Below are 17,284 nucleotides of genomic sequence, written 5' to 3' on the forward strand. Positions count from 1 at the left end.
AATAGTTTTTTTTAAAGATGCTGCTAGAAAAACATTTAAGAATCTACTTAGTTTTACTGATCTTTTCCTAACCTTTTGGGGTAGATGCCTGTTCATTAAGTTGCTGCCTTTGTTTTTATAATATCTGCAAAGTTCCTCCTAAGTACTGTGTCAGCTGTATCCCATAAGTTTTGATATAAAACAAGTTTGTAATAACTTACTTCAAAAGAGTAACTACTTTTCGTTAGGATTTTGTCTTTGTCCTTTAGGTTATTGGGAAGTATAATTCTTAATTTTCAAACAATGGGTATTTTCTTTTTACATTTTTGTTGTAGATTTTTAACATTAGAGTCTGGAATAGACTCAATTTGCATAGCCTTAATTTGAAAGACTATATACAAAGTATATGCCATGTACCACTATATTATATCTAGATCTTCCCTTTGATCAGGGTAGAAATCATCTATTTAAAAAATTAATGTCATTACATTGTTTTAAAATAAAAGATTCTATCCTCTCTTGTCATTTTAAGCATAACCAGTATTTCTGTTTTCATGGATAAGAATTCCATGAAGTATACAGTTAAAATCTAGATTTATCTTAAAATGAGATTATTATTTTAACCAAAATGTTTTCATAGAGTCTATTTTTTAAGCATACACCAGTTAACTATTCTTATATTTTAATTAAATGTTACAGGATATGGAGCCTAGTGGATCATGCATTAATAGCAAGGTGTAATATGGAAGAACCAATTCGTTGTGCAGCTGTAAATGTAGATGGAATCCATCTTGCCCTTGGAATGAAGGATGGCTCATTCACTGTACTTAGAGTAAGGTATGGTATTAGGGGAGAAACAGAAGCAGATAGTAATTTTCTAATACTTATTGTTTTACCCATTTCCTTTTTAATTAACATATACTTCCAGTATTAGTTTCATTAAATATAAAATTATATTTATAAAATGCTTTGTCAGAAAATTAAGTTAACTCAGAAACCTTGGTTTGGGGGTTAAGAATGCTTAATAGATTAATGGCTAAAATTTGAACTCTAAATTTGGGTCCTGACTTTTAATTCCTTGGTGGTAGTGATTTTCAGTAATGCTCCTCTGTCATTGAAGGGGGTGGGATGGACATTGAGCCTTTAAAAATGGCTGAATGGCTTTGTTGTTTGAAAAAAATTCCTTCTGTTTTTCCTTTGTTTGGGTCTACTTTGAAGAATTTGTTAAAGCAATTAACATCTAGTGTTGAATTATAGATATGGTATAGGTAAGTATTTATGAAATCTTTTTATTGAATTTATTGGGGTGACATTGATTAACAAAATTATATGGGCTTCAGGTGCACAATCCTATTTCACATCACGTCTCTGTACACGTCTCTGTCCATCATCATTTATCCCCTTCTTTCCTCCCCCACCTCCCCTCTGGCATTCACCACACTGTTGTCTTGGTGAGGACCACCCAATCCAGAAACCATTAATTCATTTCTCCCTTTTGCCTCCCTGGTTTGGTGGAATGGTATTTCAGCTGGTCTCCTTACCTCCTGTTTTACTTACCTTAAAACCTTTTTCATCCTACAGCTATAGTGATGCCTAACACATTTGTTTGCATCCCTCCTCTTTCTGAAGTACGATAAAAGCTTTGGACTGTCCTTAGGATGAAATTCATAATCCGTAGTTAACATAGACTGAAATGCCCATCTCTCCAGCCTATTCTTTCTACCTCAATCTCTTTCTTGGAACATGTATAAAACATCTTTTACTTTTTCAGACACATCCTCTTCTCTCGTACTTCTGAGTTTGTATAGATGCTGACTCCTCTTTCAACATAAAATTTTGCGACTTTATTTCCTTCATTGTATGGCTCCATAAACTGAATCTCTAAACTGCTTGAAGTAATTCAGGAAATGAAATTTAGCATTTTTCACCTGTTTCCAACTATATTGTACTTATATATTTCTGTTCAGCAAGATAATTATTCCTTAATACTACTTGTCTCACATTTATTTTATTGTTTATGAATACTTGATACAGCCTCACAGTCATTTTACACACATTTGGAAACAACTAATTCTGTAGTGACTTTTTTCATATGGTTTAATGTTTTTTTTCTTTACAGAGATATGACGGAAGTTGTACATATTAAAGATAGGAAAGAGGCAATTCATGAGTTAAAATATTCACCAGATGGAACTTACCTTGCTGTTGGATGCAACGACAGCTCAGTTGATATTTATGGAGTTTCTCAGCGTTACAAAAAAATGGGGGAATGTGTGGGATCACTTAGTTTCATCACTCATCTGGACTGGTCCTCAGACAGTAGATACTTGCAGACTAATGATGGAAATGGTAAAAGACTTTTTTATAGGATGCCAGGTAAAAATTTCTAATACATTATTCACAAATTATAGATTTTTAGTGCCTGTAAATTATTCTAGGATTTCACTAGAAACAGAGTTCAGTTATATTTGACTATAAGAAATCAGTGAAGACCTGAGTTAATATTTTGGACATTATGATCTTTTCCATAAGGCTGCCCTAATTAATTGAAGTCTTTTGGGTTATTAATTAAAGTTTTATTGCTTAGAGCAGTGGTTCTCAACCTTCCTAATGCCACAACCCTTTAATACAGTTCCTCATGTTGTGGTGACCCCCAATTTCATTGTTACAAATTGAACATAATTAAAGCATAGTGATTAATCACAAAAACAATGTGTAATTATATATGTGTTTTCCGATGGTCTTAGGCGACCCCTGTGAAAGGGTCGTTCGACCCCCCAAAGGGGTGGCGACCCACGGGTTGAGAACCGCTGGCTTAGAGGATCTAGAACAAGCATGTCGAACTCGTGGCCTATGGGCCACATACCTCGTTTATTTGGCTCATGTTAGCTCTGAGTTTGACATGCTTGATCTAGAACCTTCGTTGAATTCCATACCATGTACATTGTACCAGTATATGGTAAAGTCCTTGTGTGTGTTAGGAAGTCAAAAATGCAATTTTTATTGTGGAACTTCTATATACTTGCTACAAATGTCTAACCTTAAGTTGTTTGGGTATTTGTGGTTGCCAATATTAATAAGCTAATAAATTAAATTTGAAAAAGTTTTCATCAAAGATTTAAAAAGAGATTTAAAACAGAGCAAAATATTCTTAGTACTTTAGTATGATAGTGAATTAGCCACTTTTGCAATAATTAATTTGATACAACTACATAATTAAATTAATGCATCTCAATAGTGTTCACTAACAATCTGTATGTAATGAACATTGAATCAATCCTAAAGTCCTGCTACCTAATGTAAATGTATTACTTCCCACTCGTCTTTCCCTCCCAGTCCTTTTCAAAAGCTCTCTTTTTCTCAACCATGTACCTTCTTAGGTTTCTTTTTGAGTACTTGATTTGTCATTTTCTTAGAGCTTTTGCTCTTTCTTCTAACTTACCCTGTTGTGACTAATCTGTAGCATGACTTTAATAGGGTTTAGTTTTATTCTTCACATGGTGAACCTTCTAAGCTGCATCCAGTTAAATCTGTTTGTGTTTCTGAATCAGTATAATTTTGGCTTTTTAAAAATTTCTAGCATTTTATTCTCTCCTCTTCTTACCATATTTACAAACATGTTCATGGGTTCTATTTTTAAGTGGAGTGGGAGGCTATTTAATTTTTTTTTTAATTCCTCACCCACAGACATGTGGGGGGTTTTTTTTAGGTGATTTTTTTTTCCCAGAGAGAGGAAGGGAGAAAGAAAAAGGGAGAAATATTAATGTGAGCAAGAAACATCAGTTGGTTGCCTCCTGTATGCCCCCTGACCGGGGATCAAATCCGAAACCTAGGTATGTGCCCTGACCACCTTTTGGTGTACAGGACTGCAATCCAACCAAGTGAGCCACCTAGCAGGGTGGGAAGCTATTAAAAGTTTTGGAGTTTACCATGATATCAATACAATTTATGCTTTAGTAAAAATCAAATGAAATAACTTACTAAATTAAGACTGATTTCTTTTTAGGAGGTAAAGAAGTGACAAATAAAGATGAAACAAAAGGTGTTCACTGGGCTTCATGGACATGTGTTTCAGGCCTTGAAGTAAATGGAATTTGGCCCAAGTATTCAGATATTAATGATATAAATTCAGTAGATGGAAACTATATTGGACAAGTTTTAGTTACAGCTGATGACTATGGAATTGTAAAATTATTTCGATATCCTTGTTTAAGAAAAGGTAATTTTTCTTTCAAAGTACTATTTTATAGGACTTTTAAGTTCTTGCAAAAAAGTTAGTCTTGAGATAAATAGAGGGTTTATATTTTTGAAAATATGTGCATTGATAATTTGGTGAAGTTGCATTAAAATAGGCAAAATTAGCTGCTTTTTTATTTTGCTAATTAAAAATTATTGCCATGTTACTTTTTTTCACATACATTTTTATTAGAAAATTATTTTTGAATTCATATATTATGAATGGACTAATACTTTATCTCTTTCTTTTTCTTCCCACTTCCAGAATTGCTTCATATTGTCAGACTGTACACTGATGTTTATTCTTTTCTTATGGTTTATTATCTTTATTTATGCAACTCGTTGAACATATATCTTTTAGGTGACATTTTCTTATGTCTTTTTCTCAAGAATTCTGATGAAGTAGTGAACTGTACAAGTTCATGTCATAGTTTGGAATCTGTTCATTTGTTGGTTGGTCTCACATGCGAGTGTGTTTTCCTTTTAATCCTTAATATATGTTGTTTGCCATTTGTTTACTTTCTATAATCATGGGGGGAAATAGGGGTTATTTTTTTTTACTTTGAAGGCAGTGATTTATTCATTTATTGAGTCATTTAAAGTTGTTTTCAATTATAGTCCTTGCTGGTGTTGGCCAGTGGTTAGAGTAGCGGCCCACGCACCACAGGGTCACAGATTCAGTTTTCTGGTCAAAGGCACATGCCTGGGTTGCAGCAATGATGTGTCTCTTTCACATTGATCTTTCCCTCTTTCTCTCTCTCTGTCCCCCTCCCTCCCTTCTTTCCACTCTCTAAAAATCAATGGAAAAAAATATCCTCAGGTGAGCATTAACAAAAAATAAAATATTTTTCAATTATAGTTTACATTTAATATTGCTTTGTATTAGTTTCAGGTGTACAGCATAGTGGTTAGAGTCTAACCGTTAGACAGTCATATACTTTACAAAGTGGTCCCCCCCCCCGATACTTCAAGTCCCCACCTGGCACTGTACAAAGTAATTGCAATATTGACTATTCCCTGTGCTGTACTTTACACCCCTGTGACTGTTTTGTGACTACCGATTTGCACTTAATCCGTTCACCTTTTTTGCCCAGTCCCTCAACCCCCTTCCCCTCTGTCAACCGTCAGTCTGATCTTAGTATCTATGAGTCTGTTCCTGTTTCATTACTTTATTTTGCTCTTAGGATTTAAGGGGTTATTTTTATATATCGTCTCTTTTTCTTGGGTATCTTCTAAAATGATGATATTAATCATTTTTTTTTCATAGTCCTGGGGAATAAATGAAATTCTGTATTTGTCATTTATTTCATGCCTTGTTCCATAAAGTATTTGAGTCAGCTTATAACAGGCCCATAAGTACTAAAATAATTGTATGAATAAAATATTAGTACCAGAGCAAATACCATAGTATTAAAACCAGATAAAAAAATAACAGTAGGCCCCGGCTGGATTGCTCACTTAGTTTGGCCGTCATCCTGATGAACCAAGATTGCAGGTTTGATTCCCCAATCATGGCACATACTAGAATCAATGAACGCGTAAATAAGTGGGACAACAAATCGATGTTTCTCTCTCACATCAGTAAAAAAGAAATAAAGAAAACAATAGTAGTCAAATATCAAAATGAAATGTGAGCTTCCTGGAAACCAAATTAATTTTAGCTATATTTTTAAAAAAGCATACTTGCTACTCAGGGAAAGCACAATTTCTTTAGAGGTTTGAACTTACAGAGAGCGCTCCCCTGTTGTATGGGGCTTTATATTAGGTGCAGTGAGTGTACTTCTAGAGCATTGCCACCTATAGCAGAGGCAGTAATCATTTTAATCTGGTTGTTAAAAGCTTTGGACAACTGTTAAATGCAGTTTTAGTAAAAGGTGATTATGGGAACAGCTGAAATAGTTTTATTCAAATAAGCAGTCCACTGATTCCAACATAAGGGCCCAGTTTTCCTCAAAGCCTAGGCTGATTATTTCTGTGGTGCCTCTAAAGTGGTGAGTTCCAGGTGCTGCCAGCTGTGCCATGTTGTTGATCCCTGCCTATGAGGTGTTCGCTTCCTAGATGCATGTGAAAGTGCATCCATAAGTAATTCAGGCCTTCTGTAACTTAACATAAAAGTTTTAAAATGTTATCAAAATGAAGCCAAACCTTATATACCCAGTGTGCTTTATTTATTTATTTATTTATTTGTTTGTTTGTTTGTTTATTTATTTATTTAATGTTTTTGTTTCGGAGAGGAAAGGAGAGGGAGAGAGAAATAGAAACATCAATGATGAGAGAGAATCATTGATTGGCTGCCTCCTGCATGCCCCCTTCTAGGGATCAAGCCCGCAACCGAGGCATGTGCCCTTGACTGGAATCGAACCAGGGATCCTTCAGTCCACAGGCCGATGCTCTATCCACTGGGCCAAACCGGCTGGACTACCCAGTGTGCTTTAACAGGATTGTGTATATGTTGCCAAATATCAGATTTATTTAAGCAGGATATGGAGAATGTATTCTAAACTTAGATCCACAGAAATGGTTTCCATTACACATTTTTAAAAAGCTCACCACAAAGTAAAACAATTCCGTTACACTTGACAGAGTCTGGTGCATACCACCTTAACCAGATGATATCACCTGACATCATTAGTGATAGCACGGAGCCCGTTGAAGTGATATATCCAGAAGGACCCAACACTGCCTATGCCAAAAATGGCATCTGAATCTAATCATGAAGAAACACCAGGCAAACTCATACTGAAGGATAGTATACAAAATGTAGAGATTTAAACATGACTATAAAGGACAGTTGTTGGGACAACCACTGGGCATATTTTATTTTGATTAATGTGGCATATTACATTGATTAGTTTTTGTATGTTGAATCAACCAATGCTTTCCTGGCATAAATCCCATTTGGTCATGTTGTGTAATCCCTTTTATATGTTGCTTATTAGGTTTGCTAGTATTTTGTTGATGACTGAAGTTTTAAAAGGATCCTGTGGCTGCTGGGGCTGAGAGTGGTGGGGGGTGGAGTAGACTGGTTTCAATGTCACTTAAGACCAAAGGCCTCAATGCAAAACATTCAAATATGTTAATATGAAATCAATTGATCTTGTGGCTTGCAGGCTTTTTTCAAAGCAGTAAGATCATGCCTCCCAGCCCTGTGGTTCCTATTAAATTATATTGTGAATCAGTAGAACAAAGATTTACATCCTTGATGTAGACTCATATTTGTTTATCCAACAAATTTTGAATTAACATTTTCCTTTGATCATAATTAAGATAATGGAAGAAGGATGCATTGGTTCAGGTATAGAAATTATTTTTTGAGGTGGTTTTTTGTGTTGGCATTTGTTTATCAACTGAAAGGTATATTTTTTGTTATAGGGGCCAAGTTTAGAAAATATATTGGCCATTCGGCTCACGTAACTAATGTCAGATGGTCACATGATCATCAGTGGGTTATTTCTATCGGTGGAGCAGATCACGCCGTCTTTCAGTGGAGATTTATTCCTGAAAGAAAACTAAAAGATGCTCTTCACATAGCACCCCAAGGTGAGTAGCAGTACTCACTGCCTGACAATTTCTCTGTCAAATAACTCTTCAGTAATCCCCAAATAACATTTTACTGTTGAAATGTAATCTAGCCTTATGGTATAGTATATTACTGGAAATTTTAAATTAGACTATGAGGTCTATATGTTTAAAGTCAGATTTCACAGAGCCTGGAATACAAAGTAGATTTGGTTGCATTTTAATCTATGAAATGATGGATGAAGAGACAGTTACATTGGCAGAACAAACATTTAATGTATTCTATGGGAGATGGGTATCTAGGTTCTGTATATAGTTTTTTTTTTCCCCAAAGAAAAGTTATTTAATGTCAATCATCTGTTAATCATAGTATTTTCTAGCTAATTATAGATTAGATTATTTTCATGTTAATTTTAGATTGTATTCACTTATATTTGCACAGATTTAAATTTGATGTAGCAGTCGTTGGGGAGAGTGAGGGCACTTAAAGGAGCTATTGAGTGTGCAGTGAGTGGGGAGGAAGGTAACCTGTAGTACAGTTTACTGACATCTGTGTCACTTGAATGGGTAATTTCATCTGAGTGTTTATGGCTTATCAGCACAGTCAGCTCTTAATCATTAATTTTACGGTGCTGCTTTGAAAATGGATCTTTCTTAAACAAATAATGTTTCATTTCCTAAAATTACAGAAAGTCTGGCTGACTCTAACAGTGATGAATCAGATTCAGATCTGTCTGATGTTCCAGAACTGGATTCTGAAATTGAACAAGAGACACAGCTCACTTACCGTCGGCAGGTAATTTTTCCCTGAAAAAGTCTAGTTTCTTTTTCCTCTTAACTCCCTGTTGATTGCTCATCTGTTATCTTTTGTGGTTTTTAATTTTCCAAGAAATATGTGGCCATTTGTTTTCCCTCTTTAGGAGTTAAACTTTTGTGAAGTGTTCTTTGGTAGTAAGTGCTTGATAGATTAAGTGTGCCTGTATTTTATTTACCTATAGCTTTTTCGTCACAGTACACTTCTATTTATTCCCTTTAAAATATTCTCTTAAGAAGTACAAAAAAATCATGGAACATTAAATATGCACTTGTCAGTGTTACATAGAAAATATAAATTAGTTTGTTCTTCCCAAGGAAGTAAGTTTCATAAAGTACCTTCCTATTTAAGACAGTTGTTAAAACTTTAGTAATCAGTAGTAAACACGATGTCTGAAAGTTACATCAGGAATCTGTGAAAACCTTTGTTAATATATATTCTAAAAACATTTCTACATTATTTAAAGGTTTACAAAGAAGATCTACCTCAGCTTAAAGAACAATACAAAGAGAAACAAAAAAGTGGCACTTCTAAAAGAAGAGAGCGGGCTCCAGGAAATAGTATTCGATTACACTTTGTTCATGGGTATAAAACAACAGTTTTTCTTTTATGTTTGAATTTGGGCTTACATTTATTAGCTGTGTGACTTTGAGCAAGTCACACAACCTCTTAGTGCCTCTGTTTCCCCATCTGTAAATGGAAATAACAGTATCTACTTCATAGTGTTCTGATGACGAGTAAATAAGTAAATAGTTATGACTTAGAAGTTGTCTGGTACATGATAAGCACTGTGTAAGTGTATATTAAATAAAAATTAATTTGTTTTATGAAAGCTTTATATTTATAGAAATGGATCGCCTGTCTGTAAACAGATGAGTAGTAAAATGTAAGAGAGTATCCTCACCTCTGCATGCGTCTGATTTGGAATGATATTGTGGATTCAATTGGCCTGAGCACCTTGGCCTTCACATTTTAATTTCGATGAAATACCGTTTCTGGGTTGCCTGAGAACGTTTGGCAGTACAGGTCTCACCTTTCACCCTGGAACAACAGATTCTCCAATCCAACTCTTTTGTTTCTCCTCACCCAGTGGTAGTGCTTTCAAGGATTGCAAAAAGGATTTATTTAGCAAAAGTATTTTTTCTCCCATGGTAATAGGCAGTATTGCCATGCAGTTATATTTTATGAATTGATTTTCTTTGACGTGCAAAGAAAGGTTGCTATAAATGGAACTGTAATAACCATTTTAGGAAGATTTGACTACTTTTTTCCAGATGAGTATAATATCTTAAAATTGCTTAAATTTATTTTTGGAATATATATTATATTCTCATAGTTCAACAATGTGTATAAAAGAGTACACTTTAAAACTCCTCCACCCACCCCTGCTCTCCAGCCATCATTTCCCCGCACCAAGAACAACCACTGTTACTTAGTTCCAGAAATATTTATGCATGTACAGACAATATACAAATATATATTCTTTTCTGTACCCTTTCACTTATAAAAAGCATCTATTTTTGTTTTATTATATGCAAATTTAATACTGTACTTAAATGCAACTAGTAGTGTACTATTTACCTCTACCTTGAGTTTTTTTAAATTCAATAGTGTAGCTTGGATTTAGCTATTTGTAATTAGAGCAGTTCATAAAAGTTTATGTGACCTGAGATTTTGTATTTTGTTTTAATGGCTTAGTATCTTATAAAATTAGAAATTGAATGACCCAAAAGGTATACCTCCTTTTCCTTTATATAGTCCATATTTATCAGATCAAGGCCAAAGTTCATGTTATATGTTTTCTGTGTTTAGTTACAGAGGTTATGACTGTCGAAGTAATCTGTTTTATACTCAAATTGGTGAAATTGTGTACCATGTGGCAGCAGTGGGTGTCATTTATAATCGACAACAGAACACACAGCGCTTCTACCTGGGTCATGATGATGATATTCTCTGCCTGGCTATCCATCCTTTGAAAGACTATGTGGCAACAGGCCAGGTAGGTCCTCTGAAAAACTGTTATAACAGGTCAGATAGTTTAGACCTTTGTTTGGCTTTAAAGTTAGGTAAGTCCACTTTTTAAAAATCTATCTTTTGTATTCTAGGAAATAAAGAGTAAAGAATTACGGCCCTAGCCGATTTGGTTCAGTGGTTAGAGGCGTTGGCCCGTGGACTGAAGGGTTGCGGGCTCGATTCTGGTCAACCAGTTGATGTATCTCTCTCACATTGATGTTTCTCTCTGTCTCTCCCCCTCCCTTCCACTCTCTCTGGAAAACAATGGGAAAAAAATCCTCAGGTGAGGATTGAGAACAACAACAAAAAAATAGTGAAGAATTCTTTAGAATGGGATTTTATTTTCATATTACAAATAAAATCTACCCTAACTTTTCCCCTACAGTTTTCCTTAGAGGTTTAGTTATTGTTATTTTAATTTGAATTTGGAACTAAAGAGCTCTGGCTTATCTTCTTCCTGTGAGGATATTAATTTTTAAAAATTTGTGAGTAAAAATTACAGAAAACATAAAGACTAGAAATACAGTTTATTTAGGTTATCTAAAATACTATAATAAGTTACCTAACAAATGTTCTATGACAGACAGGATCAGTATGCTTTTGTTTTACAACCATGATAGGAACCTCTTCAAGTTTACCAAAGTACAAAGCAGAAATATTGAAATAGAAAACACTAAGATAAGCCTTAACTGATACCTCTCTATATAGACATTCTTAGAGAAGGATGAAAAGGGGTAATGTTGCCAAAACCAGTTTGGCTCGGTGGATAAAGCGTCGGCCTGCGGACTGAAGGGTCCCAGGTTCGATTCCGGTCGAGGGCATGTACCTTGGTTGCGGGCACATCCCCAGTGGGAGATGTGCAGGAGGCAGCTGATCGATGTTTCTCTCTCATCGATGTTTCTAACTCTCTATCTCTCTCCCTTCCTCTCTGTAAAAAATCAATAAAATATATATTAAAAAAAAGAAAAGGGGTAATGTTTATAGATTCTTACTGTATGTCAGGACTTTACTAGTTTCTTAAAGTATATTTATTTTATTCTCACCTCAAGGAGAGTGAAACCACTTTCTCCAGTGTATAAATGCTTAAGTTTAGGATTAAAGAAATGAAATAATTTTCAACTAATAAGTAGTAAAGCCCTTATTCTGTCCAGCTTCAAACACTGTGTAAATATACTTCCTAGGATATAATTTGGGTGGGGGGCTGGGCAACTGGCATCATCCTATATGGCTCCTCATAGACAACGGACTGAAGCCCTGGCCGATCGAGGTTAGCATGTGGCCATCTCTCACCTCCAGGATCACATCCTTAAGTATAACCAGATTAACAGCACCCTCAACGTTGTGGTCCCTAATGGTGAAACTCCAGACTGTAAATGGAGCAAGTCCTCCCAAGAGGAAGTTCTTGGCAATTATGAAACTCTTTACGATGAAAGCTGACGCAGGGCGACAGGGCTGACCGAGAGATGAGAAGTCGTTCGGGCCAGTCGCTAGGGCCCAAAGGGGACAGGTAGAGAGACTGGGGGAGAACTGTTCTCTCACCCAGGAAGTGACCACCAGTGAGGGCAAGACTCCAGCTGGACCCACCACTCACTGCACCTGGGCCCTCCCTAAAGACCTGTTTTGAAATTTCCTTTTTCTAGTTTCTTTTCCTTTCCTAAGCTCGGTAAATAAAGGCACTTCTTTAGAGGGGGAGGGGATTGATAGTTTTCCTGTGCTTTAGCAAACGTCATAAACCAAATTAAAAGGTAGGTGATAGAGTGCTGCAGTGAAATTGTTTATTCAGAGCCTTGTGTACCTGCTTGGTGCTTTAACCCCTCTGATCCTTGCTTACACCATTGTACGAGGCTAGAAGTGCTTGCTTCTCTTTTATTCAAGACCTGCAAGACCCAAGTCAAGTATCATCTCTTCCATGATTTTCTTCCCAACATTTTCATCTTCATTAAGCATATAGTACCAGATGTTCTTATTTAACTGAAAATATCTTCTTGTCCCACAGTGTGAAAATACCTTGTTGCACACAGTTGAGTGTGAAAAATTTACCTTAATATCTTAGTGCTTAACTATATCTCTCATAGGAACACTGCCAATAGTGGGTGTCCGGTCACACTATCTTTATTGGTGAAGCATAAGATAAGATTTAGGAGTCACATAGTCCTAGGATATTGCTAGAAACACTGAGCCTAGCCTTATTAGCTCTTCAACAAACATCAGAAAAATAGTCACATATACAGTTTAATTTATGTTTTTCATTTGATAAATGTCAATAGCAAATACAAAAAAGACTATATAAAATTTGTTTTATTTCCTCTTAGAAAGATACGAAAATAAATAATTTGTATAAAATAACTTAAAATTCTTTCTATTGTAGGTAGGTAGGGATCCCTCAATTCACATATGGGATACAGAGACCATTAAACCATTGTCTATATTAAAGGGCTACCACCAATATGGTGTCTGTGCTGTTGATTTCTCAGGTAAGGCTGTTTTCTATCCTAGTAAGAATGATAAAAATGCAGAGACAATACATAGCATTTTAGTCTAAATCATTGTTTCTTAGATCTGCCAAATGTGCATATTCTTTTCCCGACCAATTAGGACCAATTAGTGTGGGTTTTCTGGCTATTTTATAATTATAATTCAATGAGTATAATTTCTGATACCCATTAACATAAATATGTTTCTATTAAAATAAAAATGTTTGTGTAATGTCTAAAATTATCTCAGTCACTACTAGCAGTATATAGCTTCCACTTTGGGCAGACTGACCTCGGTGTCATAGCCACAAAGTAGACTTTGAAAATGTTTAGGGTGAAAGCTAAGAAAGAGGTGAGACCTGAAATATTTCTTTTATAACATTTCTATGAAGTGACAATTCCAAGCTGTCTAATCTAAATAATTTCAGATCATGTTAGGTCTGTTGTACATGTAAAAGTTTAACAATTATAGATAGCTCACAATACAAAAACAGATCTACAAGGAAAGCTAGGCTGTGGATCAGGAAACGGGGTGCCATTAATAGAGAATTTTATATTAAGAAACAGTCAATTTGTGCTTTCTGCTGCTTTGACTAAAGTGATAATTGAATTATTTATAGTAGAGACTTTTGGGGGAAAAGTGTTTACACATTCTGCGATCTGCTACAAGTCAAGAAATCCTATATAATAAAGAGATAATATGCCTGAATTGACCATCATGCCCTCGCACAAGATGGCCACCCCCATGTGGCCACAAGATGGCCACCACAAGATGTCCGGCAGGGGAGGGCTGTTGTGGGCAATCAGGCCAGCAGGGGAGGGCAGTTGGGGGCGACTGGGTTGGCAGGGGAGGGCAGTTGGGGGCAACCAGGCTTGCAGGGGAGGGCAGTTGGAAGCAACCGGGCTGGCAGGGGAGGGCAGTTGGGGGCAACTGGGCCAGCAGGGGAGGGCAGTTAGGTGTCAATCAGGCTGGCAGGGGAGTGGTTAGGGGTGATCAGGCAGGCAGGCAGGAGAGTGGTTGGGAGCCAGCAGTCCTGGATTGTGAGAGGGATCCCAGATTGGAGAGGTGCAGGCTGGGCTGAGGGACACCCCGCCCCACCCCACCCCCCACCTCCAGTGCACAAATTTCGTGCACTGAGCCTCTAGTAAGAGAATAAATGGCAAACCAGGGAAGTCATAAGGAAAAATACCCCTGCTTGTGATAATGAACTGATTGGGGTTTTCAAAACCATGGCAGAGCCATGGCCAGTGTTGCTCGGTTGGGCATAGACCCATGCACCTAAAGGTTGCCAGCTAGATTCCCAGTCAGGGCACATGCCCGGGTTGCAGATTTAATCCCTGGTAGGGAGCATGTAGGAGGAAGCCTGTCAATGTTTCTCTCTCTCTTCCTCTCTCTCTAAAATTCAATAAAAAATATATTTTTAAAAGTATGGCAGAGTGGCAAACATTTTCTTGCAGCTTGAGCCTTTATAACTTATAAACACATGCACACCTGTCAGCTTGACTAACTTACCTCAGTCATTTGACACATTTATTACTTGTTGCTTGATGGTATAACAAACTAATTGGCCTTTACTAAAAATAGTCATATTAATGGCAATATGTGATTGTAAATACATCTTTTTCACTTGATTAACTTTTCATAATCACTATGAGTCTTTATATTACAACTAGAGGCCCGGTGCACAAATTTGTGCATGGGTGGGGTCCCTCCTGGCTGACCGGGGCCATCTCGCCCAGTCCCAATCAGAGCCGGCCGGAGGGAGGGACTGCAGGAGGTTGGCTGGCCATGGGAGGTCAGCTGTGGGAGCACATTGACCACCAGGGAGCAGCCCTTGCATTGAGCATCTGCCCCCTGGTGGTCAGTGCACATCATAGCTGCTGGCCAGTCATCTGGTTGTCCAGTCGTAATGGTCACCTAGGCTTTTATATATATAAACTAGAGGCCCGGTGCACGAAAATTTGTGCACTCGGGGAGGAGGGCATTCCTCAGCCTGGCCTGCGCCCTCTTGCAGTTTGGGACCCCTCGGGGGATGTCCACCTGCTAGCTTAGGCCTGCTTCCCAGGGGATCAGGCCTCAGCCGGCTCTCACACATCCCTCTGGCAGCCTGGGAGCCTTCAGGGGTTGTTCATCTGCCACGTTAGGCTCGCTCCCTGGGGGATCGGGCATAAGCTGGCACTCACACATCCCTCTGGCAGCCTGGGAGCCCTTGGGGGATGTCCGACTGATGGCTTAGGCCCAATTCTCTGGCCTAAGGCACAGTTGGACATTCTTAGCTCTGCCAAGGAGGTGGGAAAAGCTCCTGCCACCGCCACTGCACTCGCAGCCATTAGCCCGGCTTATGGCTGAGCAGAGCTCCTCCGTGGGAGCGCACTGACCACCAAGGGCAGCTCCTGCATTGAGTGTGCCCCTGGTGGTCAGTGTGCGTCATAGCAACTAGTCATTCCAGGTCATTCTGCCATTAGGGTTAATTTGCATATTACCCTTTTATTATATGGGATAGAGTTCTTATGGTGAATTTAGTTGAAGTGAATGTTTTCTTCCTTTCTTCTTTCTTAGTTTTTCCTTCTCATTTTTTAAATCTTTTTTTCCCACTTTTCTAATCTTCTTCCTTTCCCCCATCTCATCCTGGGGGGTAAGGTGAATGAAATGAGAGAAAATGTCAGCAGATATGCATTGAGAAATAATTCTCCTCCCCTTATAAATTCTGGTGTGCTTTTTATAGCTGTATGTATACCTAGCATTTCACATTTTTTATAAAAGTTTAAATATGATGCTGTGATTTTTATGTACTGGATGGTTTTTATCTTCTGAATTTAATGGTCAGCATGTTTCTCTGATTAATTGTCAGCGGATGGGAAACGTTTGGCATCGGTTGGAATAGATGAGAGCCACACTGTTGTGCTGTGGGACTGGAAGAAAGGCGAGAAACTTTCAATAGCAAGGTAGGGAAAAGGTTGATAGTACATTGCAAAATACTGAAATTACTTTCTACAATGAGCTTGTATTTTAATAATAAAAAATATTAACAATTTCTTTGAAGTAGGAAATAGTCAAGTGTCAGATTATCTTTTTTTAACTTTTTGTTCCTCAAAGTAAGACATTAAAGCATTAAGAAAATACAGAAAAATGCCTTTTTTTGGAGTATATAGACAATGCCCAAATAAAAGATAGCTTAAGAGCAACTTTGTATTTGGAAAGGCTATATTAAGCTAGAGCAAAATATTTTTTTAAATTATCTTTAATTCACTCATGCCACAAATAGCATTCCCAATGCATAGTGTTATATAGTAGGTATCATGCAAAAGAAGTCAAATTTTAACTGTTCCTTTCTTTTAAGATTCTGCTGATTAGAGTTAATAGTAAATTAAAATAATGATGAAATAATTTAGGTACAAATGCATGATTACATAGCCCAAACCTGAGAGTCATGTGGGCCAACCATTTAGTAATGGGGCAATCGAGATAGGGTATGGATTAGGCAGATTATCACAGGAGAGGTTTAGCTTAGAATTCAAACATTTTGGTATTTATTTCAGAGGCAGTAAAGATAAGATTTTTGTCGTGAAGATGAACCCCTACGTGCCTGATAAATTGATTACAGCTGGAATTAAACACATGAAATTTTGGCGTAGAGCAGGTAAGGAAGTGCTTCTTTTTATTTCTTTGAAATTTAGGAAGTTACTACTTTTCTAAGTGATTTAGCTAAGTATAATGTTATATTATAGATTGGATCCTGGAACAGAAAAGAGAGTTGAAAAACAGGTGAAATCTGAATGAAGTCTAAAGTTCAGTTAATGGTAATACAGCAAACATGTTGGTTTCTTAGTTTTTGATAAGTAGCCTATTGGAATGTATATTAACATTTGGGGAAACAATAAGTACTGTATATGAGATCACCATGTTATCTTTGCATCTTTTATGAAAATATAAGATTATTCAAAATAAAAAGTTAATTTTTAAAAAAGTGATTCAGAGTTGCCTTGATACATTTTAAACAAATATAAGATTTATTTTATCATCATTTATTGACTGCATTGATGTAGTATTCATATTTGCAAAAGGATGCAACTTATGAAATTAACTAAGTGATGTCTGAAGTCCTTTTTTTGTTAAAGATATTTTTTTAAATATATTTTATTGATTTTTTTACAGAGAGGAAGGGAGAGAGATAGAGAGTTAGAAACATCGATGAGAGAGAGAAACATCGATCAGCTGCCTCCTGCACATCTCCCACTGGAGATGTGC

General features: G+C 36.8%; 1 protein-coding gene across 13 annotated transcripts in view; it reads left to right on the forward strand.

The window, feature by feature from the left end:
• EML5 (EMAP like 5) overlaps positions 1–17,284 on the forward strand; it is a 102,796-nt gene that overhangs the window by 23,140 nt on the left and 62,372 nt on the right. For 12 of the 13 annotated variants that reach the window (XR_009451910.1, XR_009451911.1, XM_059688437.1 and 9 more), the window contains 10 exons: positions 679–816; positions 2,099–2,355; positions 3,986–4,198; positions 7,588–7,755; positions 8,424–8,530; positions 9,015–9,133; positions 10,361–10,547; positions 12,930–13,035; positions 15,888–15,981; positions 16,576–16,676. Coding sequence is in view for 11 of the 13 variants with exons in the window: in XM_059688437.1 (XP_059544420.1) it covers positions 679–816; positions 2,099–2,355; positions 3,986–4,198; positions 7,588–7,755; positions 8,424–8,530; positions 9,015–9,133; positions 10,361–10,547; positions 12,930–13,035; positions 15,888–15,981; positions 16,576–16,676 (1,490 nt within the window). In the remaining 2 variants the exon portion in view is untranslated. The remainder of the gene's footprint in view (positions 1–678; positions 817–2,098; positions 2,356–3,985; positions 4,199–7,587; positions 7,756–8,423; positions 8,531–9,014; positions 9,134–10,360; positions 10,548–12,929; positions 13,036–15,887; positions 15,982–16,575; positions 16,677–17,284) is intronic. The other variant, XM_059688446.1, reaches the window with a different exon arrangement.

This window comes from Myotis daubentonii, chromosome 1 (assembly GCF_963259705.1).
Source record: "Myotis daubentonii chromosome 1, mMyoDau2.1, whole genome shotgun sequence".
Taxonomy (NCBI): Eukaryota; Metazoa; Chordata; class Mammalia; order Chiroptera; family Vespertilionidae; genus Myotis; species Myotis daubentonii.